We start from the raw sequence: 13,562 nt of genomic DNA on the forward strand, positions 1-13,562 counted from the left end.
GCAGGAAAAAAAAGACCATTTTGAAATTCTGGAGTACCAGGGAAAGGTTTTGGAACTTCAAAAGTAATAACTCATTGCAAGGTGAAGATAAAAAAAAAAAGAAGCAAGAAAAATAATGATGACCTGTCACTACTGTTCACTGCTGCCAAGAATCCTACTGAGGTGTTATTATCACCATCAGTTAGTCTCAGAATTGCAATGTGGTTCAAGTCACAAAAGAGGATGCTGGAAATATTTGTAGCTGAAGTGAAAAAAAATCTAGAAGTAGTTAGAAAAAATTTTAAGGTAGGTTTGTTTTTCCAAAGTTCATTAAGCTAAAAATACAGACCAACTAACAGCAATTTATGGTCAACCACAGACTTATTTGAAAACTGAGTCAAAGCAAAAAATTTTTATTGGACAAACTGTCATTGGGTTACAGGCTCAACCTGCAGATTCATCAAAAAAGTACAAAGTTATGTTTTTTGTTTTTTTCTTTGTTTTTAGACACTGTTCCTGAGGAAAATTATATGGTTTTAAAACTTGGATTTATCTCTGTTGAGTAGTTTCATTACAAGCTCTTTGATTTGATTACTAACACCTGATCAAATGTAAAGCCATAAAATAGATTTTTTTTTTTTTTAAACCAAGGCATTACTTAAGGTATCTTTCCTGAAAATCAAATTCCGAGAGCTGGATATTTAAGAAAAAGTATAAAAACAGAAGTATCAAGAAGCTAGGTGAATGGCTAGGTAAAGCAGTCATGAAAAACACCCCAAGGACAAAGGTTAGGTTTATGTAATATGGTGTAATGGAAATATCACTAGACTGTAAGCCAAATAATCTGGATTCCACAGCTGTATGCTAAAACTGGTTGTGTCCTTGGCCTTATAATGACCTATGTTTCTATTTGTACAGGAAACTTAGAAAACTAGAGGGTTAGATCAGATGGTTTCTAAGGTTCTCTTACAATTTAAACCATTACAATTTTAAGTCTTCTGAGAAATATTTGTATCACATAGCCCCATCAGGAATGTTACAGTCAGATGGAATGTGAGTTTCTAGGAACACAGGCTTACATGTACCTGTGGTACCCAACCCCTGGGGCCTGTTAGGAACCTGGTGCACAGGAGAGCCACACAGCAGGAGGTGAGCAGGGGGCTAGCCAGCAAAGCTGCATCTGATTTCCAGCCACTCCCCATCGCTTGAATCTCTGCCTGCACTCCGTGTCCCCCCCCCCCATCTCCCTCTCCTTGTCCATGAAAAAATTGTCTTCCATAAAACTGGTCCCTGGGGCCAAAAAAGTTGGGGACCACTGGCAAATAGTGGAAATAAAAACGATAGGTTGAGGATACTTGCAGCCACCATTTTCAAAAGACTAAATTCCCAGGGTTCTTGAAGTGGGAAAACCATTGGTCATAAACTGGTCTATTCAACTGTATCAATACACCTGGACAATAAAAGCGTTGGCAGCAAAGCTTGTTAAATTTGACGGCAACAATACTCATAATTCAATTTTCTTGATAGTGCTGTTTCACAAGCTGCTGTTGAATTGTGTCCCCCCCAAATTTGTATGTTGAAGTCAGTACCTCAGAATGTGACCTTATTTGGAGATACAGTCTTCATCAGGTTAAAATGAGGTCGTTAGGATGGGCTCTAATCCAGTATGACAGATTTGCATACAAAAAGAACACCAAGGAACATGAAGATAGCCATTTACAATCCACGGAGAGGCCTGGAACAGATCCTTCCCTCACAGCCCTCAAAAGGAACCAACTCCATCAATAACTTAATTTCTAACTTCTGGCCTCCAGAACTGAGAGACACAATAAATTTCCACTAGAGAGGTGACCCACTTTGTAGTAATTTGTTATGTCAGCCACAGGAAACTAATATAGATGCTAAAATCAATTTGTCATATCGGAAATAATTTGTATATTTCCCTGCCAGCAACCCCCACCCAGATCTTCCTAACCTCTATATTAACACTTCAGTGGGTTTTCTCAGTCAATAAAGCAATCTGACATCAAAAGTCTGGGCATGACATTATGGTTCTATAACTAAAAATGAAATATGTTCCTTCCCACCCCCATCTTAAATTATTCGTCATACAGACAGGGGCTTAGGAAATTTCTTTTAAGAAACAGACTAAGAAAACCAAATCTTTTCCTCCTATAATATTGGCCTCCTAGTGTTAAAACAATCACACAGCATTTGTGTTTCTTTTTAACTTGTGGACAAAGATTTACAGACAACTCCAAAAAATAAATCCTCTTTTGCAACCCAGAACTCGCTGTTCAGTATGAGTTTTGAGAAATATATATAAGGAGTATGCAAAAAAAAAAAAAAAATCAGAGATTCCACTGATTACCTAGAGGATAATTACTGATGGGAAATGCAAAAGGAGGGGTTTGGTTTCTTACTAATGGGATTATTAGTGGACTTAATTATATATTATGTTGCATTTTAGTTCTCGTAGTGCAATAATTTAATGACTTCATACAAGAAAAACTAAGCTTGTCTTGAGTTTAAAAATGAAAAAGTTAATGGTACCTATGGTTAAGGAAGGAAAACTGTAGCTCCTTTCTTCAGTACATCTGTTTTTCAATTCATGAAATTACAACACATACAAGAAACAGGATAGTCACCAAAAATAGTTAAAACCATGAACTACCATGCAACTGAAAATAACACATTTAAGATATAATTATATAGTTAAAAATAGAGCAATGCCAAGAAAATTGGACAAGTAAAAAAACTAATTAAAGGCAAATTTCATAAGTTGTGTTTAAAATCATCCATCTTAACATATCCAAAAAAAGTTGAATTTATTATTTTACATTGACATTCTGTAAGTTAAAATAAAGAGATCAAGTTGTCTCATGGACTGGAAGGTGACTTATTAATTCCCTTTCATTTCCAAACCTCATCAAGCAGTCACTACATTTATGAGGTAAGTCAGCTGAATGCTTGAAATCTAGATGAATTTTAAGATCTTCAATTTGTCCTGTTGAATATTCACAATATTGACATAAATAAATCCCTTCAGATAAATGTGAATTTAAATGCTTGCAATATTCTAGCATACTGGAAAAGCCTTTCCCACAGTCGTCACAAACATGAGGAAAAATTTTCGTATGTTCAATAGCCACATGCCTATTAACATTTGTATGAAGTCTACTCCGAAAACCACATACTTGACATACAAAGAAGTTTTTACATTTGTCAAAGGTAATTTTGCTTAAGAGGCTGTACTGTCCATGTTCTCCATTGTTATACTTATCACTTAACTCTATTAATTTACATGCATGCTCATTTACCACGTGGCTATGCAAGTCTTCTGGATCATTAGTTTCGTGTTCACAGAACTGACACAAGTACTGCTCATCACAGCTGTGCTCCTGGAAATGTAGGTAGAGCTCACTGCTTGAAGAGAACTGCACGTCACACTGCTCACACCAATAGAGGTGATCACTAAAATGGGTGTCTGCAATGTGCTGGCTGAGGTTCTCAAAAATTACTGTCTTATAATCACAGTATTTACAAATATAGGGGTCCTCTTCATGTAGTTTGGCATGTTCTATCAGAAGCATGTTGGTAGAGAAACTTTCCTTGCATACTCGACACACATTTGAATCAGTCCGTTTATGCTTTAAGATCATATGCTGCTTTAAATCAGAAAAATATTTGCTGTTGAACTCACAAAGTTCACATTTATAGAGGCCACTGCTGTTAGCTCTCAGTAAAGGCCATTTCTGCTGAGCAGTCACATTCAAAGCCTGGCTCTTGTCAAGAATTTTACAAAGTTTAGCTGGTGCCTCTTCATCAGTTTGGTCTTGAAGACTCTCAGAGGAATTGTTTTCTGTCTCTATATCATAATCCTCGGAAATTGCATGCACTTCTACAGCAATTGGAACATCTTCAGCAGTGTGAACTTCTATAGGACTCTCCTCTTGAGTTTGTTGGTTGACTGATTCCGGTGAGTCACATTCTTCATCGCAAATTTCAATATCGGCAGATTTTTCTGAGGAATAAAACAAGCCTATTATTATTTCTAAGTAAGACCTGTTAAATAAATGCAACTGGGCAAAAAGAAATTTATTTTAAGCACTGTTTTTCACTGATCTATACAAAATATGTCAATGCTAGTAATTAGTTTCCCCAACCTGTAGAAAAGGCAGTGTGGTCTAGAATTCTAAGTACTGGACTAGGAACCAGGTAGTTCTGGTTTCTGTTTCTGGCCTTGATTCCATCTGTAAATTTTGGCAAGTCACTTGACGTCTCAATATCAGAATCATCATCTGTAAAAAGGAATTTGGAAGAATACATTTTATATCAAAGCATTAAGCATTAATTATAAAATAAAGCACCAACTGCTTTTAATATAATTTTGATTGTTATGTATATACCCCAGTCACACAGAAAATCTGCCCAAACAAGCAACTGCTTTTGCTTCTATGCCCCATTTAGACCAGAATACACTTGTTTATGTTAGTTGGGAATTTTAAGTTTCAATTACTGAGTTTGAATAAACCTTTATTACTTCAGCCCAGTCACAGTGTTTTTTAGAATGGGGAAACTGAAATACAGGTCAACAGAGAAAATTGGGCTTCGCCATGTTTATTTTTAATACAATTTTTTAGAACAGTTCTAGATCTATAGAAAACTGAGAAGATAGTATGGAGTTTCCATATATCCCACACTGTTTCCCTACTATTAACATCTTACATTAGCATAATGCATTTCTTATAATTAATGACCAATACCAATATACTGTTAGTAACTGAAGTCTCTACCTCATTCGGATTTCCTTAGCTTTTACCTAATGTTCTTTGCTGTTCCCGGATCCCCTCTAGGATACCACATTATATTTGTTATGTCTCTCTAGACTACTACTATTGGCTGTGGCGGTTTCTCACATTCTTGTTTTTCAGGACTTTGACAGTTTTGAGCAATATTGGTCAGGTATTTTGTAGGATGTTCCATTAATAGCATCTGTTGGGGTTTTCTTTTCAGTGATTAGACTGGAATAATGGGTTATTAGAAGGTAGACCAAACAGGTAAACTGGCATTTTCATCACATCTTATCAAGGGTACATATTATCAATATGATTTGACTGTTAATGGTGATCTTGACCTCCTGGCTAAGGTAGTACTTATCAGGTTTCTCCACTGTAAACTCACTTTTACTTTTCATACTTTACCCTTTGGAATGAAATTACCACGCACAGCCCACACTTAAGACAGTTATGTTCCAACTCTTTGAGGGAAGAATATCTATATTAAAAATTTATAATTTTTCTGCACAGACAGGTCTTTCTCTTATTTATTTAATCATTTATATCAGCATAGACTAATTAATATTTTATACTCTGGTTATAATTTTTTCCTCAAATTGTTTCAGTTTTGGCTATTGGGAGTTCTTTCAGTTGACTCTTGGGCTCCTGCAGCATACTCCTATATAAAGTAAGTGTGTTTTGGTTTTTTTTTTTTTTTTTTTTTTTCAGTATTTCCTTATTTTCCAGCACCATAAGATGCTCCAGGGCTCATCTTGTATATTTCCTGACCCAGACCTAGAATTAGCAATTTCTCTGAGGAACCATAGTTCCTTTTATTAGAGAAAGGTATTACAAACCAAGACCTGGGCACTAAATGTGCTCTTTTAGTGGTGTAGTTTCTTTTAGGCCCTCTTAGCTAGTAGAGCAAAAAATGTGTGTATAATATACCATGTATATATATATACACACACACACACATATCTATAAACATTTCTGTATGTAACCATCTGATTCTATTAATTTATTATGCTAAACATCAGTTCATATTGATGTCTCTGACTCCACATGTTTTCGAGCTCCAGGGAACTGGGACAATCCCAATGCCAAATCAGGAATTGGTGCAAATTATTATTCACTCAATGTTCTAGAAAAGAGGAGTCAATAGAAAATGCAAGATTTGAAAAGACCAAATCACCCTATGTTATTTCCTTCTATCAGCCCTCTAGACCGACAGGTATAGCTGAGTGAAGAACTGTGTGTAAAACTATTCTTAACCTTTCACCATAAATGCTCCCAACTCTAGGTCATTCCTGCTTTGCCACCAATTCCTAGCCAACTAAAATGGACTTGGGAGCATGTGCTTTTTATTTATATATCTGAAATAATGTTAAAAACTAAAATTGCTTATTTGCTTTCTTATGAAACTTTGTTTTCTTACATTATAACAAATTCAAACAATTGCCTGTTTAGAAATTATCAACCCACATTTCACCCATATTTTCAAATAAGGAATAAAAATATGTAAAAGCAATTTAAGCAAAAATACTTTCAAAAATATTAGATATACCTTTGTTGTCAAAATATTTTAAGTCTGGCTGTCTCATAGAACAGACACTATAACAATGATCAGAAAAAATTCCATTGAATCCATCTGCAATTCTGCTTATTCCAGAGGAATCTGAACATAAAACAAAATTAAAAAAAAAATTCAAGCATAGTAAACATATACACATTTAATGAGATATCCCTTTATCTAACACACAAATTTTCATGATTTTAATTACAGTATCTATAATGAAAATACTGCATAACATTTTCATCAATTTGTAAAGATTTTATTTTCAGATCTCATACTAACATTAAGTTTTGAAAGAATCACAAATTATACACTTTAAAATATAATTTTGAAACAAAGATACATTTGCTGTGTAGTCAGAATCTCACAAATATGATACTGCCAGCAGACAGCAGACCAAACCTCAATCAAAAGATCTAAAATTACAAAATCAAAATGAAAGTTTATATTTTCAAAAATAATGTATAGGATAAAGTCCTCCCCCCCAATGCAAAATATCTTCCACTGAGGTTACTGTTGTGTCTTAAGCACAGCTTGGAATTCAGACAGCTAAATCCCAATTAGGCTGCGTAAGTAAGTAATCTTGGCTACCTAATTTTAAATATCTATAATCCACAGAGTTGTGAGAACTAAATAAAATATCTAGAATATTTAAAGTTTTCTCTTACCTAAAACTTGACCCAGATATTTAAGTCTTACCTGATCAATTATGAAAAAATGGATGGGAATAAAATTTCACTGAATTAATCCATGGCCCAATTTTAAAATGACTTAATACTAACCTGAATAACGAGAAGGGTGTAAAGTCTTCCTTTTTCTTTTCTTAGGATATTCATTCATATCTTTTCAATCTAAAAAATGAAAAAAAATATGATAAATAACTGCTAATATTGTTATAAAAATTTTTTCTAACTAAAGAATTTGTTGCCAATAAGAAATGTGTATGAGGCAGTGGTGTGATCCTATCTCACTGCAACCTTGAACTCATGGGCTCAAGTGATCCTCCTACCTCAGCCTCCCAAGTAGCTAGGACTACAGATGCACACCACAATTCCCAGCTAATTTTTTTTTTTTTTAGACAGAGTCTCACTCTGTTGCCCAGGCTAGAGTGCCGTGGCGTCAGCCTACCTCACAGCAACCTCCAAATCCTGGGCTCAAGAGATCCTTCTGCCTCAGCCTCCCAAGTAGTTGGGATTACAGGCATGTGCCACCATGCCCGGCTCATTTTTCCTATATATTTTTAGTTGGCCAATTAATTTATATTTTTTAGTAGAGATGGGGTCTCACTCTTGCTCAGGGTGGTTTCCAACTCCTGACCTTGAGCAATCCACCCGCTTCATCCTCCCAGAGTGCTAGGATTACAGGCGTGAGCCACCACGCCCGGCCAATGTTTTAACTTTTTTTTGTAGAAACGAGGTCTCACTCTGTTGTCTAGCCTGGTCTTGAACTCGTGGCCTTCAGTGATCCTCCCAAAGTGCTGGGATTATAGGCATGAGACACTATGCCTGGCTTGAAAAATCTACCTTTAAGAAAACTATTGGCTGAGCGTGGTGGCTAACGCCTGTAATCCTAGCACTCTGGGAGGCTGAGGCGGGTGGATTGCTTGAGGTCAGGAGTTCGAAACCAGCCTGAGCAAGAGCCAGACCCCATCTCTACCATAAAAGGAAAGAAATTAATTGGCCAACTAATATATATAGAAAAAAGTAGCCAGGCATGGTGGCATATGCCTGTAGTCCCAGTTACTTGGGAGGCTGAGACAGAAGGATTGCTTGAGCCAGGGGTTTGACCTTGCTGTGAACTAGGCTGATGCCACAGCACTCACACTAGCCTGGACAACAAAGCAAGACTCTGTCTCAAAAAAAAAAAGAAAACTATTAAGGATGCCTCAGGTTTGTATTTTGGATTTTTTTTTCCTATCAAGTTTAAAGGCAGGACAGATTTCTATTCTTTCTTACTAAGGTTGAGAAATTCTATTTCAAATGTTGATGTAAGAACTAGATAATTACAATAAACCCTATGGTTAAATTATTTATTTTTTAGAAAAGAAACATTGTGCCCATGGCACCACACTGATTTTTTGTTTGTTTGTTTGTTTTTGAGACAGTGTCTCACTTTGTTGTCCAAGCTTGAGTGAGGTGCCCTGGCATCAGCCTAGCTCACAGCAACCTCAAATTCCTGGGCTCAAGCAATCCTGCTGCCTCAGCCTCCGGAGTAGCTGAGACTACAAGCATGCGCCACCATGCCCGGCTAATTTTTTCTATATATATATTAGTTGGCCAATTATTTCTTTCTATTTATAGTAGAGATGAGTCTGGCTCTTGCTTAGGCTGGTTTTGAACCCCTGACCTTCAGCAATCTGCCTGCCTCCACCTCCCAGAGAGCTAGGATCATAGGCATGAGCCACCACGCGCGCGGCCCACACTGATTTTTTATAAGCACATTTCCTACAATTGAGAACATTTTCATAGAAGTTTCAAACTAAAGGCAGGTATATTTCCTCAAAAAATATTATCATAAATGTGTATTGACCTCCTGGCTTCCAGAAAAAAAATATTCATTACACAGAAGCTCAGAATATAAATAATTTTCAAGAAAAAATTTTTTATTTATAAGGTCACATTCTTCTACTGAGAACACAACAGGTATAGCAACCATTGTACAATTAAATTCCCATGAACTGTCATAAAATTAATTAGTTTACTATATTCCACTTACTTGGTATTATTCTTACTACTGGAATGAGGAAAAATGAAGTGAATTACAGGGAAGTTTCCACAGATGGTTTAAAAAAATGCCTGTAAGTAAAACATAAATTATATAAGCAAAAGTGTAGCTTACTTCTGAGATTCAAGAATATGATACTTTATTCAAGCATAATATTCTTTTGAATATAAAGTACTGAGTACTAAAAATTATATATATTGATAAATGTGATTATGCATAACTTTTTCATATTTCTTTGAACTGAATTCTTCTGTTACAGCTATAATTTGACACCAAAATAGGAATATAAATCTGCATTGATTTTTCAGCCACAGGAAAGCAAGCATAATGAAAACAAACACCAAATCAGACTTAAAATCCATATCATCCTCTCAAAATTGTTATTACTTACTCTTTGATATTGATGAGGAAATACAGTCATAGTAAAGGTAAGTAAAGTTGGATACTCAAGTGCTGGGGTTGGGATTTGAACAAAGAAAGATCTAATGGATTTTAAAGCCCACGCTTTCAATTCCTTTATTTTAGTTTTGGAAACAAATACATAGATAAAGTAACCACCACAATTCCAGTAGATCAGTGTCTTACATTGGTGTTCTTTCCAGTGAAGCAGTGGCCAAGTAAGGAATGTCAGAAATAGAAATGCATTGTGACGTTTTCTCCATCAGTTTTATTATATATACTGCCTGCCTGCCTGCCTGCCTTCCTTCCTTCCTTCCTTCCTTCCTTCCTTCCTTCCTTCCTTCCTTCCTTCCTTCCTTCCTTCTCCATCAGTTTTATTATATATACTGCCTGCCTGCCTGCCTGCCTGCCTGCCTGCCTGCCTGCCTGCCTGCCTTCCTTCCTTCCTTCCTTCCTTCCTTCCTTCCTTCCTTCCTTCCTTCCTTCCTTCCTTCCTTCCTTCCCTTTCTTTCTTTCTTTTCTTTCTTTTTTTTTTTTTTGAGACAGAGTCTCGCTTTGTTGCCGGGCTAGAGTGCGTGGTGTCAGCCTTGCTCACAGCAGCCTCCAACTCCTGGGCTCAAGCGATCTTCCTGCCTCAGCCTCCAGAGTAGCTGGGACTACAGGCATGCGCCACCATGCCCAGCTAATTTTTTCTGTTTTTTTGTAGAAACAGGGTCTCGCTCTTGCTCAGGTTGGTCTCGAACTTCTACCTTGAGCAATCCGCCCACCTGGGCCTCCCAGAGTGCTAGGATTATAGGCATGAGCCACCGCGCTCGGCCTTATATTACTGCTTTTCTTACCACCAAGGTGATATAGTGATATGTCAAACAGTAGGTAATAAGATAGTGCCTTTTTAGTTTATTAAGCATTTTCCTAACTCTTATTCTATTTCATCTTCACAACAATCCTGTGAGGTACACAGAAGGGCTATTATCAAACCCCATCTCATTTTCACCAATGAGGAAACAAACACCACAAAGAAAGTCAAGTTAAGTTAACTAAGAAGTGACAGAACCAGAGATGTAAATGAATCTTCCAACTCCTGGGCATGGAATAACTAACGCTATGTTAGTAATCTTCACTGCTAACCACTGCCCCCAGCAAGTTACATCTTGCTTCCAGTTATTACTCAGCCACCTCCAACTGAGAAAAGGGTAACAGAATTGCTTAAAGAAACGTACAACCATGATATGGATAGAAATGATGCCAATATATATTATAAAAATGCCTCACCAAACAATATAGTAGAACTCCTTGAGTAACCATCCCAATCCACTGCATTCAAAAATAAAAATAAAGAAAAGCTGTCTTCCTATTTATGTAATAAACTAAAATTTCAAGACTTATTCCTGATACTCTGAGGTACGCTTCCAGAATTTATATAGCCAAAAGCTTCACAGTGCATGTTCTAAATACAAGTATCAGGGAGAACACTAAACCATCAGCCAAACGTGTTAAGTGGTCTCTTGTTACTTCAGAATACATTTCAAGTTCTTTAGAACTTGAAGAATAAAAAAGTAAGAAAAGGAAACCAAGCATGGCATTAAAATGAATGTTGCAAGCTGGCCTGGATTCAGACTGTCAGGTGAGAAGAGTAGGATCACCTGGCTCAAGAAGGGTTTTTGTCTCCTACCTAGGGCTGAACAATATCCAAACGTTTATCAGGCTTTTCAGCAGGACGTTGAGATGCCCACTCAAGACCAAAAGTGCTAATCATGTCTCATTTCAGCAAACATGTTTATGTGCATTTTGTATGTATAATTGCCATGATGAAAAAAATTGGCTTTTTATTCAAGGATGTCATAGAAACATTTGCTCACGAGTCCTCTTATCAGGAAGATTCTGAACCACAGGCAACTTATCACTCCGCTTTTCCCACTTAAATACAAACTACACATGTAATACATGTCACTGCAGATCAGAACATTTTTAAAAAAATTAAATTAAATCACCTGAAATCCGTTCTTCCAGAAAAACCACTGTTAACATTTTGGTGTATATATGTAGACTTTTTCCTATGCTAAGCTATACATACATATTTTACATTTTCAAAAATGGGATCAAACCACAGGAAACATTACCGACTTGGAATCAGCCTTTGCTCAAATATATGGGCAATGAGTATCTGAACAGCTATTTTTCAGACCAGCACAAATTTTTATCTCTTTGCAAAGAGATAAACTGCCTCAAATTACTCATATCCCTAGGTAACCAAAAAAGGGTTTATAAGCACCGAAACGAGTGGGTTAGACTACCGACTGGAGACTTGGGGCGCCAGGACCGAAGCCTGCTCTCCGCGGCTACGACCGGCCGCGCGGGCACAGTGATGCGCCGCCGGAGGGCCAAGACGCCGGGCGGCCGGGCTGGGGACCATCGAGGTACCGAAGGGCGTCCGGAGCCCGGAGCAGCAGCAGAGCACCAGTCGCCCGGCCCAGCCGCCTCCACCCCAGCGCCACGCAACCGCCTCGCCCGAGCCCGGCGACCAGCGGCAGGCGCCGAGGACACTCCCGAGCCGCGGCCCCAAGGACCGTAAGGAAGCAGCAGCGCGGGGCCGCGGCGGGCCCCGGACGAGGGGTCCTCCGCGGGAGTTGGACCTGCCGCGGGGGTGGGGGAGGGGAACGCCATCCCGCCATAAAACGAAGGCAGGGTTTCAGTCTAAAAGAAGCCATCCGGTCTTTCCTGCCCTCTCCCGCTGGACGAAGCGCCCGCGCGCCCGCGTCCTCTGCAGCAGTGCAGCACCCGGCCCACCGGCTCCTCCCTCACACTCACCCGTCCCCCGGGGCCCGCCCGGCCGGCCCCAGCTCAGCTCCGAGGCGGCGGCGTCCAAGGCGCCGGAGCGCCGGCGGAGCGGCCGCGCGGTCCTGCCCGCAGACGCGCTGCAGCGGGCGGCGCCGCTCCAGCCCTCGCGCTCCGGAGCGCTACGCTGGGCCGGCCCCTCTTCCTCCCGCGCGCCCCACGCCCAGCGCGCCAGGCCCAAGGCCTAGGCTCCGAGGCCGCACTCACCGCCTCACTCCGCGCCTGCGCCGCGCACCTCAGAGGCCCGCCGACAGGGCGGGGAGAGGAGAGGGGGCAGGGGAGCGAGCTGCGCGGCCTCACAGCAAACCGGGCCTGGGAGGGACCACCCGCCCGCAGCCCCGGGGGTGGCCCGGCGGCCGGCGCCCCCTCTCTGCGCCTCTGCGCAGCCTCAGGCCTTTTCTGGGCGGGGAACCGCCCCTCGCGGCCCCACAGGGTGATTCCACCCTGTACAGTTGCTCCAGAGCGGGCCGCGGCCGAGCGGGCGTCCCTCTGCCCACCCCGCTTCCTCCCTCTCGCCCTGGAAGAAGCGGGGAAGCGCGGCGCGCGAGAAGCCCCTTTCCCACACTTCTCCTCCAGGGGAAGCGCGAGAATGGTCTTGCCCAGGTTAGGCTAGGCAGATGGCGTGCCCAACTCCCAAATACGCCAGCTGTCTGTTGGGGACAAAAAGGGCAAGAACCGCGGCATGGTTTTACTGGGCCGCCCCAGAGAACCGCGCGAGGCTGGGATGCTGTCCGCCGGGCAAGAGGGTGAAACTTGAAGGTCGTAAATCTGTATTAGGCTTTGGCCGGATTCCTTGGCTCAAGAAATCGTCGTGGAATGAATGTGAAGTTATAGGGGAATTGGATTCGGCCACTTAAATCCTTTTCCGATCCTGAGTTTCTACGAGCAGATATAGAAAGAATTGAATAAGCGTAAATAAATCTGTGAACACAGTTTCAGAGATGATCTCTGCGAGTGTGGTCATATGTTTAATCCTTTTGCCCGCTGGTTGAGGTTGTTAATCCTAATTTACAAATTAGAAAGGCGAGTTTGTGAGAAGCTAAAGACTGGGTAGCCTCAGCACCTGAGGTTATAACAGTTGTTAAGTGGATGAATGCGATCCATGTGGATTATCAGGTGCCCAAGGTCACTCGGACAGTCAGGGTTGCGAAGGTGTCTTTTTATCCACGCCCACTGTTGTTTCTGATAACCACAGGCTAAAGCAACCAAGAGCTGGAAAGTGCTAATCACAGACCTTACTCCGATCCCTTCACTGTTTTACAGGAGATAAA

General features: G+C 40.3%; 1 protein-coding gene and 1 non-coding gene across 4 annotated transcripts; one reads left to right on the forward strand and one right to left on the reverse strand.

The window, feature by feature from the left end:
- Window positions 1–376: 376 nt before the first annotated feature.
- ZNF639 (zinc finger protein 639) lies at window positions 377–12,669 on the reverse strand. 3 transcript variants are annotated; one of them, XM_012737016.3, is made up of 6 exons: window positions 12,499–12,669; window positions 9,049–9,128; window positions 7,116–7,184; window positions 6,325–6,435; window positions 4,146–4,280; window positions 377–4,003 (listed from the first exon to the last, which is right to left on the reverse strand). In XM_012737016.3, exons 3-6 carry the CDS (start codon window positions 7,171–7,173, stop codon window positions 2,850–2,852), a joined length of 1,458 nt encoding a protein of 485 aa, XP_012592470.1. In that variant the 5' UTR covers window positions 7,174–7,184; window positions 9,049–9,128; window positions 12,499–12,669; the 3' UTR covers window positions 377–2,849. The 3 variants fall into 3 exon arrangements, with proteins under 3 accessions (XP_012592470.1, XP_012592469.1, XP_075859767.1); XM_012737015.2 differs by lacking the exon at window positions 12,499–12,669 and adding an exon at window positions 12,265–12,490; XM_076003652.1 differs by lacking the exon at window positions 12,499–12,669 and adding an exon at window positions 11,448–11,534.
- LOC142875454 (small nucleolar RNA SNORA40) lies at window positions 2,189–2,313 on the forward strand. Its single transcript, XR_012922808.1, has one exon. It is a non-coding gene; the product is annotated as a small nucleolar RNA SNORA40 (small nucleolar RNA).
- Window positions 12,670–13,562: the final 893 nt, after the last annotated feature.

This window comes from Microcebus murinus, chromosome 1, assembly GCF_040939455.1.
Source record: "Microcebus murinus isolate Inina chromosome 1, M.murinus_Inina_mat1.0, whole genome shotgun sequence".
Classification (NCBI taxonomy): domain Eukaryota; kingdom Metazoa; phylum Chordata; class Mammalia; order Primates; family Cheirogaleidae; genus Microcebus; species Microcebus murinus.

What these genes read in the sequence shown, in the direction of transcription:
- ZNF639 (XM_012737016.3), bottom strand. Translation starts at nt 7,173, where the DNA reads ATGAATGAATATCCTAAGAAAAGAAAAAGGAAGACTTTACACCCTTCT. An exon ending in AAAATATTTTGACAACAAAG is followed by an intron (nt 4,281 to 6,324) that starts GTATATCTAATA and finishes TCCTTTTTACAG; the next exon opens with ATGATGATTCTGATATTGAG. An exon ending in CCACACTGCCTTTTCTACAG is followed by an intron (nt 4,004 to 4,145) that starts GTTGGGGAAACT and finishes TTTATTCCTCAG; the next exon opens with AAAAATCTGCCGATATTGAA.